The 12,707-nt window shown below is 37.0% G+C and overlaps 2 protein-coding genes across 2 annotated transcripts; one reads left to right on the forward strand and one right to left on the reverse strand.

Moving 5' to 3' along the window:
* The first annotated feature begins 627 nt into the window (after nt 1–627).
* Nucleotides 628–7,254, forward strand: LOC130711311 (uncharacterized). The gene is made up of 14 exons (XM_057560870.1): nt 628–957; nt 1,056–1,122; nt 1,239–1,354; nt 1,987–2,053; nt 2,210–2,258; nt 2,365–2,450; nt 2,561–2,811; nt 2,902–2,957; nt 3,684–3,769; nt 4,501–4,593; nt 5,122–5,434; nt 5,599–6,125; nt 6,303–6,537; nt 6,775–7,254. Exons 1-14 carry the CDS (start codon nt 707–709, stop codon nt 7,032–7,034), a joined length of 2,457 nt encoding a protein of 818 aa, XP_057416853.1. The 5' UTR covers nt 628–706; the 3' UTR covers nt 7,035–7,254.
* Nucleotides 7,255–7,530: 276 nt separating this feature from the next.
* Nucleotides 7,531–10,161, reverse strand: LOC130711313 (ras-related protein Rab11A). The gene is made up of 2 exons (XM_057560872.1): nt 9,839–10,161; nt 7,531–8,220 (listed from the first exon to the last, which is right to left on the reverse strand). The coding sequence occupies exons 1-2, from the start codon at nt 10,069–10,071 to the stop codon at nt 7,773–7,775; spliced, it is 681 nt and encodes a 226-aa protein (XP_057416855.1). The 5' UTR covers nt 10,072–10,161; the 3' UTR covers nt 7,531–7,772.
* Nucleotides 10,162–12,707: the final 2,546 nt, after the last annotated feature.

Here is a 12,707-nt window from a genome sequence, read left to right on the forward strand (position 1 = left end):
ACTCCGGGTTCAAGCATTTCTAACGTGAAGTCGGGATAATCCAATTGCCCGCGAGCCTCAGCTATACAAAATGTCAAAAGGATATAGCGTCGCAACATCCAACAAACTTAAGCTAATCTAAACTATGGGTGACAATGTGAGTTCAACCTGCTAAGCTAACCAACTTAACCCTAAAACCGGATGGGCCGCGTTAGACATTACAGCTCGTGAACTCGCATAACTCACCAATTCGGCGAGCGAACCCACCAACTCGGCAAGCCCGCCCATGGTCCAACATATATTTTTTAAAAAATTATATTTTTTCTTCAGTATTTGGCAGATTTTAATGCGCTAATTTGCAATCCAACCCGTCAGTAAACATGGCGAGTTGACATTTCCAACTTCTATTTTCTGATAGGTTAACTCAACTCAACTCGACTATAGGTCGAAAGCGGGAAGGGCAAGTTCGCCCATTCGCATCTTATTCTCCCTCAAACTCGATTAACCGACCCGACTACAACCCAATCCCATAAGTATTGGATCGACACTGGGCTGTTGTTGATACTAGTAGTTGGGCCAGAGCTTGAGAGACGGAGAGGCCCAATAAACGCAACCCGCATGATTTGCGAAAACCCTACCAAAAAACCAAGAGCGTCACTCGTAACTAACCAGTCGTGTGCCTCCAACTCGAAAGCCTCGTAGCAGAAAGAGTTAGTTACCGGCAACCATGGGCAGAGGAGGAAGGTCACGCACGCAGAGAAAGCATTTCCGCCAGAACAGAGAGAACGAGTGGAAGCGTTCCAAATCGGATCCCAACGCTTCCGAAACCCAAACTACACCATGGACTCCCTTCGCCACTGCGAACCCTTCCTTCGATGCCTACTACAAGGAGCAAGCTGTGGTGGCTCCCGATGAGTGGGATCAATTCGTCGCGTTTCTCAGAACTCCCTTGCCTGCTTCCTTCAGAATCAACTCCAGGTTCAACCACCATTTCTCATTCATCGTTGCATTTTTGTTTGCTCTTATCTATCATATATTCACATGAATTCGTGTTTCGATTTGTTTGGTGATTGCAGTAGCCTGTTTGCTGACGACCTTCGCTCGCAACTGGAGAATGATTTCGTGCATTCTCTTCGTGCTGTGGTATGTTAGGTTCACTGCAGAAATGGCGGTTACAGAATTGCTACTGCTGTTTGTGATGTGTGTGTGTGTGTGTGATTAGAGTCTCTATTTTGTTGACTGTGAGTTGTTCCTTGTAGGTTCCTGAAGGGGTTGAGACTGAGGCTATTCGGCCATTGCCGTGGTATCCGGGGAACTTCGCTTGGCATTCGAATTTTTCTCGGATGCAGCTCAGGAAGAACCAAACACTTGAGAAGTAAGTGTAATCTGAATGATCTACAAGTTGCATTTTATCGCGTTGCGTTTATAGAATTAGTGGATGCCATGTTTTTTAGGTTCTAGCTGCGCATTAGGACGTGAAGCGCCAATATCGCATCTATGGCATAATGACACGTTATGATTTTTTAATGTGTTGTTTGTGTGATATGTGAATCGTTGAATGGATTAACTGTGAAAAACGCCATCCTTAAGCCTTAACATTCTAACATTTTTCCTTTGCCATCTTATTCTTACTTATACAGATATTTTAATTGATCTATCCATATGACTATCTAGTAATGGTATACTGAAGTTTTGCATGTTTACCTTTTTAGGAAAGGATTTGGGACAAAGCAATGTAATTTCCTAAATTAAAAGAATAGTAAACAAACTACGTTTAGTTCGCAATTCTTGCTCTTTGCATATGACTCGAGGAGGGGCGATTGCGCATTGTTATTTATGTATTCATTCTTATTTTACATATGTACATACACACACGAGTGACATGACAACACATATATCATAATGCATGAACATGATGCTGCTAAACAATAAATTGACATGAATCACACATATTACATGGTTATCTGATATGTCAATTGCTACCTCTGATGACACTAAATCTCACAGGTTCCATGAATTTTTAAAGCTAGAAAATGAAATTGGAAATATCACAAGACAGGAAGCTGTCAGTATGGTGGGTTACTTTCTCTACTCTTTCAATCTTTGGGGTCATGCAAAATGATCTTCTTTTATTTTTAGAATTCTTAATGGTTCAGTGCCTGTAGGTTACTGCTACTTTCGACTTTTCAAGAATTTAACTAATGTCAGTCTAATGATTGTTTTGAGACAGGTTCCTCCCCTATTCTTAGATGTGCATCCAGACCATTTTGTACTTGATAGTAAGCAATTTCTAGTGTACAAAGTACTTTTTTGTTATTTTTACCTATTTTGACCAGCCTCTTGCTTAATTCAGAATTAAACTTTCTTTTCTTTGCTTCTGTTTAGTGTGTGCCGCACCAGGTTCAAAAACATTCCAATTGCTTGAGATTATACACCAATCAACTAAAGCAGGATCACTACCTGATGGAATGGTTTGTGTCGTTTTAAATAAAAAAACATTGCTGTCTCTCTTTGCTTTTATAACGCATTGGCGATTAGCAAAATCTTATTTGATTTTCTTGACTTTTTTTCTTATAATTAGGTTATAGCAAACGATCTTGATGTACAAAGATGTAATCTTCTCATCCACCAAACGAAAAGAATGTGCACAGCCAACCTAATTGTTACCAATCACGAAGCGCAGAACTTCCCAGGATGCCGTTTAAATAGAAATCATGAACAGATGGAGTTAGATCACCATATTAACCAACTACTATTTGATCGTGTTCTGTGTGATGTTCCATGTAGTGGAGATGGTACACTTCGTAAGGCACCTGATTTGTGGAGGAAATGGTAGTTTTTGCTCCTTTCTCCAAGCTCCAATTCCTTTTATACTCTTTTCAACCGTGGATTTTTTTATGACGTATTTTGCATTTTTTGCAGGAACTCTGGGATGGGACATGGGCTTCATAGCCTACAAGTTCTAATTGCTATGCGAGGTACTTTTTCACTGTTTTGAATGTCTATTTGGGACCTGCCGATGCTAGGCTTGTGTTTCTGTTCCTTATACTGTATGGTTACAGTACCCTTTTTTTCTGGTCCTTTTCAATTAGAAGATTGGTAATGGCCAACAGTGTTTGGCCATTTGCATGACTAGGATTTAAATCCAGGGTCCCTCACTTGTAGACAAAATTTAATTCTAATGTAAATACTTTCTGAAGTAGGTAGATTGCCCTTCATTGGAATGAGGATAGCCTCCCCTCACCCTAAAAATTCTTGTTATTGACCAGAATGCTTGACTATAAATTGAACTCAACTAGAACTTTCTAGCACGGGCAAGTAGGTCCAGTTATGGAAATTCCATGGTGACTTGAGCTTCATTTCCTTTTGTTTGGAATTGATCATAAAGTTGAGTGGAATATTTTATCGTTCCGGATAATTTGCTTTGTGAATTATCATTCTATGCTTCTTCTCTGCTTATGTGAAAGAAAACTCTTACTTGCAATATGTTGAGCCTGAAGGCCCAGATAAGTAATTTCTCACATGTCATGTTGGTTGTGTCTTCTGAAATCGAAAGGCATTCTTTTACACGATGTAGATTAAATTTTTTGAAGACAGATGACGGGGGTTCAAAAACTGCTTCTTTGACATAGCTGAATAGAAATGAACTACTGTTTGAGAGACTTAGATTCTAGCAATCTCAACAACTAAATTGATTTTCTCAGGTTTATCTTTACTCAAAATTGGTGGAAGAATGGTTTATTCAACGTGCTCAATGAATCCTATTGAGAATGAAGCGGTGGTTGCAGAGGTAATCTACCTTAATGCTTTATAATTTGGCGCAGGCATGTTAGTGTGAGGTTTACTCTTAAAAGTGCTTTTATATATTTAGATAAACTGTTTTCTTAGGCATACCTGTACATGTACAGGCAAGTCTTCAACCATTGGTGTGAGGGGGTGAAGATGACCTTAGCCTTATAAGAACTACCTTGGCTAGTTGGCTATATACTTAGTGATCTAGTCTATATGTGGTAATTGGATATCAACACAACCTTGTCAGTTGTCATGTGATTGGACATCTAGAGCGTGGAGTTTGTAGTATTGTCGCAAGGTCAGGATGACTGTTTTCGGCTGCTACGAGGCTGGGCTGCATAGGGATAGCCACAGGGCGAATATCAAAGATTGGGATAGGTTCTGATATCATATTAGAATTCGGGCTCGGCTTTAGGGTTCCCCAAAAGCTTGCTCGAGGGGTTAGAATTGCCTAATACTTATCTCCAGTCTATGTGAGATCTCAATTAATCTTGACTTATCACCCAAAATATGTCAGAAGTGAGGGGGTAGAGAACAGAATCATCAGATATATATTGCAAATTGTCACAGCATCAATGCTAGAGTATAGAATTGCCACCACCAAAGATTGCAAACAGCCTTACTGAGCTTTTCTTGCAAATGAGAAATAGGAAGATCTTTAGCTGAATTGAGATACACATGAAAATATCCTGAGTAGCTTGCTCAACTCTTTTTTCTATTTTTTTGCAGGTTTTGCGTAGGTGTGGAGGATCTGTGAAACTTGTTGATGTCTCTAGTGAGCTTCCACAACTTATTCGCCGGCCAGGTCTCAAGAAATGGAAGGTTTGTGTTTGCTGTGACCAACTGGCCGGTTTCTTTCTTTGAGAAGTCAGAGTTTTGATTATGTAATACTCACAATATTATAAAACAAATTTCTTGTCATAGTTACAATTAAAGAATACATCAGAATCGCTGCAATGCAAAACGTTTATAAATTAAAATAAGATATTTATTAATCTTCCAAGTGTTGAGCCAAACTGTTTATGTACTTTAATACATATTAATAAATAATGAATAAGAAAGTAGTATAGACAATGTGTGAATTATTTCTATTGAAAATTCTGATATTCAATCAGTTGGATGTCCATCATGTTAATGCCAACATTTACATCCATAGTAAAAAATGGAAAATTGAAGTTTTAAATTTTCAGAACAGGAAAATTTTATATTTATCCAACTTGAACATGTATTCCAGCATAAGCTGCTAATTCTGCCTGTGATTCAGCTTGTGGCTTTAAACGTAGGTGTTGCGTTTGTTTTGTAGAGTATGCATTTGATTTTTTTTTAACGTGTTTGATTTTGGGGTTGCAGGTGTATGACAAGAGCACTTGGTTTGTCTCTTACAAAGATGTTCCTAAGTTTCGTGGAGGTGCAATTCTTCCCGGTATGTTTCCCTCTGGGAGACTTGATAACAGTAATCGTAATGTTGACATGGGAGACATTGCTAATGGTGCTAATGGAAATGCTGAAGATTGTATTCAAGCTGTTGAGAATCCAGTGATGCCTGAGTCTGTTGAGGAAGTTTCTGATTTACCTCTAGAACATTGCATGAGGATAGTGCCGCATGATCAGAACACTGGAGCCTTCTTCATTGCTGTTCTGCAAAAAGTTTCCCCTCTTCCAGGTAGTTTCTCATATTATTTTGTTCCTCTGTATCTGATTCTGTTAAAAGATAATCATGAGATTCTGGTGAACTTTGGGAAAATTTTCAAGTTGTATATGTTCATTAATTCACTTTGACAGACTTTTGCTTGCCATGATAGGTTTTTAATTATTTTTTTTTTGCAGCCATTCAAGAAAAGCCTAAAATAGACGTTGGTGGGAAATGTGCAGAACCAGCAAACCACAGTCTTCAGGATGCACAAGTACTGCAGATTAACTCATCAGAATGTGCAGATGAAGAAATCCTCGAAGAAGCTTCAGAGGAAAATGTAAATGACAATGAACCTGATACAGAAGATTTGGAAGTTAGTCCTGTTCCAAATGAAGAGGACTCTAAGGAAACTGAAGAGCCCCATAATGTACAAAATGTGGAAAAGAAGATTCCAGGCAAAAGAAAGTTGCAGATTCAAGGGAAATGGAGAGGTGTTGACCCTGTCGTCTTTTTCAAGGATGAAGCAATTATTAGTAGTATAAGGGATTTTTACGGAATCGATGAGAAATTTCCATTCAGTGGCCACCTTGTTACAAGAAACGATGATACAAGTCATGTGAAAAGAATTTACTACATCTCCAAGTCAGTCAAGGATGTTCTTCAGTTGAATTTATCAGTTGGGCAGCAACTTAAAATTACCTCAGTTGGCCTGAAGATGTTTGTAAGTATACTTTTTCTCAATTCAGAGTCCAGAGATGATGTTTTTGTTAAAATTCTCATTTTATGTGGTTTTATATTTATCATTCATGCTTTTATGCCCTTCACTGGCAGTGAGTAATGGGCCTTTTTTATTAGTTCTTCTGAATAACTGTGAAATATGCTTGCCTTCATCTTACAGGAAAGACAAACAGCAAGACAAGGCAGCGATGCACCATGTGCTTTCCGAATATCATCTGAAGGGCTGCCCCTTATTCTCCCATACATCACCAAACAAATTCTACAGGCATCACCTGCAGATTTCAAGCGTATTCTGCAGGACAAAGATGTAAAATTTGATGATTTTGCTGATGCTGAATTTGGCAAAAATGTGGCAAACCTATTGCCAGGCTGTTGTGTGTTAACTCTGGCTAAAGGTATGTTGTCAGTATCACTATGTTATACAAATGGTCGATACTCTACCCATTACAAAATACCATTACATGCATGTTTGGATTGGATACACGGTGGTTTTCACTGTGAATCCTGAATCATGGTAGACAGAAACAACTTTCCTTAGCTTTTGTGGCAATCCACTGTGATTTTGGCTTCACCATAACATGCGCTACATTGACATCGGCATATCTGTTTATGGGGCCTTTGCTTTACTGCAGGGAACGAAGTTGCTACAGAGTCCCTCAAAGTGGATGAGTCAACAATAGCCATTGGATGCTGGAGGGGTAAGACGAGATTGACTGTGATGGTTACTGCCATGGATTGTCAAGAACTGCTTGAAAGGCTTTTAATACGTCTAGACACAGAAAATGGCTCCAACGGGCATGTAGACAAATCCTCTATTAATGCGAGTGAAGTACAGCCTTTACCGGAGTTGAACGGTGGAAATGAGGATGATGTAAAAGCTACTGTAAGCTAAAAAAGTGACTATTTAGCTGATATTTAATACTCATTTGTAACACATTTTTATGATGATGCATACAAAAAATGGTGATTTTTTCCCCTTCACCCATGTAACGATAGTGATGAAATTACTTGTTCTCGTCATTACTTTCTAAGATACAGACGTTTGTTACTGTTTGTATTAGTAATATTCTATGACTTTGAAAGTTTGCATGAATGGTTTGTATCATTTTTTATTTTTGGAAAGTCGTTCAAAGGGTATCCGAACGCAGAAGTTTACTTCCGGGCATAAAGTCGACAATTATATCTCCGTAGTATCCTTGGTAAAGGATTAATATACATGTTAATCTGATTGATGATCTGATGCTTACTAATTGTTGAGTTAAATCTTGTTTCGGATGAGCCTCTATCATGAAGTTTTAAGCCTAATAATATTGGTTCTGATTTGGAAAAAAACTTGTCCCTCAAACTCAATTTCAGGGGAATATCAGACAAATAGCCATACCGGAAGATGAGCACGAATCATGAAATTTTCACATACAACAAAGTTTCAAGTTAAACCAATCCACGAACGAAACTTATGTATATACTATATATACCAAGCAACTATATCCACCTCCGTTTTTGGTTCTTAACTCAGCAATCCAAACAAATTAAAATTAAATGTTAAATGAAATGCGTCAAGCCTTTAAAAATTGGTAATAGGAATATCGAACCATCAAATAGACTACATTGAAACAAAATACAAATGAAGTCAAGATGCCTGACAGCACATATTCCTCTTAGCAGGGATTTCCTGTGCAGGACCAGGGATGATAATTTTCTGACCAGACAAAGAAGCTGAGTTCCCATTTCCCTGAGATTCATCAGCAGCTAAGCTCTTCTTGTTGACAATGTTGTAGATTTCTGTCAAGACGGTTGTGAAGGCTGATTCAACATTAGTTGCTTCCAGTGCTGAGGTCTCCAGGAAAAACAAGCCTTCTTTCTCAGCAAATTCTTTTGCGTCCTCGGTCGGTACATCACGCTGGTTCACAAGATCACATTTGTTTCCTATGAGGATGATGACTATGTTCTTGTCAGCATGGTTACGCAGTTCTTCTAGCCAACGGGGTATATGATCAAAGGTCTGGCGTTTAGTAATGTCATAAACCAACATTGCTCCAACAGCACCCCTGTAATATGCACTTGTAACTGCTCTGTATCTGGAACATAAACCATTCAAATATCAGGGCAACTAAATTTTGACTTAATATTCTGCATGCACTCACACGTCAAACAAGCGCAGCCGCACACGCAGGAAAAAATGGTTCCTATCCTAAACATGGTTGATTACAAATAACTGGAAAAAGGGAAACATGTACAAAATAATTATGTTACCATGCACAAATTACCAATCAGAATAAATTTAACTTCCTTTCTACCAAATAAAAAATCATGTCAAATGACATAGTACTAAACCAAATTGTGCCTCATGTAAATGTACTTGATAAAAAAATTAAGAGTTATGAAACACTTATTATGAACCAATCTCCTAAAAGGATTGAGCTGATACAGAGTGAAAACTAATATTTTGCAAACTCACGGCCCCCTTCAAGTGTGAATAACTAGCGTAGATTGTCCATGGAGTCATTTCCATTAATAATGATCTATCACATAAAGACATCCGTATTTGTGTGTGCTAAATCTCAAGGAGCCTGAATTTTAAGCTAAGGTTTCTATATACTTAACATTGGGAAATCACCTATATGATGGAAAGGAAATTGATACATATTGCGAAAGAAACACAAAGGAAGTTGATAGATTACTATGAAAAGAAACACGAGACCTATATCATACAAATTGACTCCTATGTTTCCTGTCAAAGAGAACGGCTATATTTGACACGTAATAGTTTCTTGCGTTTCGTTTATATTTTATTCGTAATATATAACAGGAGCTGCAATGCCAGAAATTTCGGATAACATACCACTACCGTAACCTAAAATAATAAACATAAATCTCCCACTTCTAAGCCACAAATAACATCAATGCATACACAAGACAATGAATGAATTAAAGTCCTATTAAAATACTACATGCATTAAAAATAGCACAAAGATTGCTTACATGTTAGAGTAACATGTTTTCACCTGCATCAATTGAAGTGCTACTACTAATAAACAATCCAAGTATATCCAACCATACCATCATAGAAAACATGTGCTTATGACAAGAAACACAAAATCCTTCATGACTTGAAGCAAATCAATTACGATAATGGATTCGGATCCTCTAAAGTTCAAAATACAAGCATGACCAAAAGAATTCAATAATAAAAAATGTGATAAAGTACATGAACATACATAATAATAAAAAAATCAATAATTAAGCCTGTGCTTATTACAACAAACACAAAATCCTTCATGACTTGAAGCAAATCAATTACAATAATGGATTTGGATCCTCAAAGTTCAAAAACACAAGCATGACAAATAAAATCAATAATTAAATTTGTGATAAAATACATGAACATGAACAATAAAAGTCGTTAAACATAAACTCATACAACAAAATAAACAGTTGCTAGATTCTCGATGAACAGTTACAATTCTACACTTGTCTATACACATTTTTTTGACCACAAAGCATGATCGTTAGAGTAAGTAAACAACAGATCAAGTCAGTAACCTCAATTATCATATAAACTCACTGAAACCACGCGATCCTTCATCATAATAACCAGATCAAACACGAAACGATGCTATAAACTGAAAAATTAAAATCGAAGATCGATGCAGGAAGCAAAGCTAGCTAGCTAAGTAGAAATAAAAGCGAAGCTACCTTTCTTGACCAGCAGTGTCCCAGATCTGAGCCTTGACGGTCTTGTGATCGATGACGAGAGTCCGAGTTTGGAATTCAACACCAATCGTGGACTTGGAGTCCAAGCTGAACTCGTTCCTGGCGAATCTGGCTAGAATCTGTGACTTCCCGACCGCCGAGTCGCCAATCAGCACCACCTTGAAGACGTAGTCTATCTTGGCGTTCGCATCGCCGTAGCCTCCTCCACTCGCCATTTTCGATCTTCCTTCCACTTTTTGCTTTTGCTTTTTCTTTTCTCTCTCACAAACAATCACTGTCTTTTTTTTCTTTCTCCTCTATTATCGCACTTAATATATATAGTGTATCTCTCTCTGTTTCGTTGTTTGTTTGTGTCTATTGCTTCAAGGTTAAAACTAATTAAATGAAATGGATTATCATGAAATGTTAACCATTAATAACACAAGCTCAACAGTTAACACATAATGTGGATAATAACTAGTTTAAAGTAGTTGTTTGAAATTTTAAATCCGGGAGCCCTCCATGTAATAAAAAAAAAATTCGAGAGTTCAATCCTTATTACTAACATTTTTTACGAGACTTTTGGCCTTCACTATATTTGATGCATGTTATCGAGGGCATTTTGACGCTTAATTTAATGTTAAGTATAACAGTTTAACGAAATAAATCTTAGTTTCGTTGTTCGAAGAATATTGGGTCTAGCTAGTGGTAATTTAGTATTGGAATAATGACTGGCACTTCGAAGGGCCTCACGCGGCATGAGGGACTTCCACCAATCCTAGCTAGACTAGAGCTAACGGGTTCTGAATGATTTACCTCCCAACATAGTCAGTTATAAAAAAAAATTACTCATTTATCATTTTCACTTTAAATTCTCATGTTAATATTTTTTTTATATTCACGACTTAAAACGTTCAACTATCCTCTTTCAAAGGCTAATGTTTTTATAGATATGTAAAGAGATGAAAATATATATATATCCAACCATATCATTTTAATAAATTCAAATAATAAAATATAATTTTGTTTCCACATGATCTACTAATTACATCAATAATCAATCTGACCATATCAGAAATAATAATATTAAATTGTACAGGTAGTGTTATTATCACTGCAGTGGACAATAATGACACATGTAGGAGCCTGTCTGGAATATACAGGTGTGTTTACCCCGCCAATAAGAAGAGGTGGCTGGGTAGCATGAAGGGGTGCACAGTTTTGGGTGAAAAGTGGCGCAACACTATTGGGCTAGCTGTTTTCACCTTGCGGTGGGAGAGGGAGAGGATCATGTTCTACTTCTATCTGTTTAAATTAATGCTGAACGATAAATAAATGAACACAGGTTTTACGGCATTTATTTGCTTTCCAGTTAATGCAGCAGCGAACAAAACAGCGTCCTGATCTTCTGTTGTTGCTTATGTCTCGGGTGAGTTGTCTCATTGACTCATTCTTCATACCAATCCTGTTTTGATTTTTTAATTTATTTCGCTCCTTAATTTTAACACTATGTTTGTTTGAGGTGAGATGCAAGAGAGAGATACAAGAGAGAAAGAGAAGAGAGATTAATAAAGCACCTTTGTTTGGTTTCTGAGTACTGTAGATGAGAGAGAGATTGAGAGTTAGATTTTCTCACTTTTTCCTTTCTTCGCAAAACGCGAAGAGATTCCTTTTTTTTTTCTTTTTTACCATTCTTGCCGTTAGTGGCGGTTACACGGTTTGTAACCGCCACTATTTGCATTCTCTCACATGTTTTGCATTTAAATTATTTTTTAATTAAATATTTATTTTTCTCTTTCTTCCACATCATTATTTCTAATCTCTCTCTCTCTTCTTTATCTCTACCATACCAAACAACCTCTAAATCTACTTTATTTCTCACTTATTTCTCTCTACTCAACTTCTCTCTTCTCTACTCTCTCTTCTCTATCTCTCTCTATCCTACCAAACAAAGTGTAAAATCGTTTTATTAGTCACATTATCCGTCAAGGTAAGTTTAGCTTTTAATGGACACATATTTAATAGCTGAAATTCATTTTGTCTAGGCTTAATTGCAGTTTTGCTCCCTTATCTTTCACTTATGTGTGATTTTGCTCCCTCATATTTAAAATGAGCGATTTTGATCCCTAAAATTCTAATTTGTGAAAATTGGCTCCCTTTGTCAATTTGCCGTCTAATTTCAGGCGGAATTTGCTTGTTCCACGATCAAGGATGACGTAACTTACCTCCCAAAATGACACATAAGTAAATAAAAAAAATAAAAATGACACAAATAAATTAAAAAAACTAAATTCACTCATATTTAATTAGGGATTAATATTTCAGTTTTATTTAATTATTTTTTTACTTATTTAATTATTTTTTTTATTTATTTAGTGAAATGACATTCAAATGCTCAATTTTAACTAATGGAAGGAGTTAATTTTCACAAATTGAAAGACGAGGGAGTAAATGTGCTCGTTTTAAACATGAAGGAGTCAAATCACACATAAGTGAAAGATAAAGGAGCAAAACTGCAATTAAGCCTTTAGTCTAATGGTTACAGTTAAATCTAAGCTAGAGGGGAGAAATCAACTATGTGTGCAGCGGTTTTATGGGTTTTTGAAGATGGAGGAACGAGATTATTTTTAGGGGACAAGCAGTGGACGGTGGCGTATATTTGTGAGTGGATTCAACAGAAATATTGTAACTATTCTTATTGCTTTAGTGCTCAAGAGGGCCACGGGTTTGCTTTGAGGGATCGTGTCTACTAGTTGTATTTAAAAAAAAAAATTGTGTCGTTGATGGTGTATATAGTAGTAGCCTTCGTTGCATGAGGTCTTATTCATGATTTGTTGGGTGTCTGGCTCAGTGGATTTTATGTAGGTATCCT

Source organism: Lotus japonicus, chromosome 4 (assembly GCF_012489685.1).
Source record: "Lotus japonicus ecotype B-129 chromosome 4, LjGifu_v1.2".
NCBI lineage: Eukaryota > Viridiplantae > Streptophyta > Magnoliopsida > Fabales > Fabaceae > Lotus > Lotus japonicus.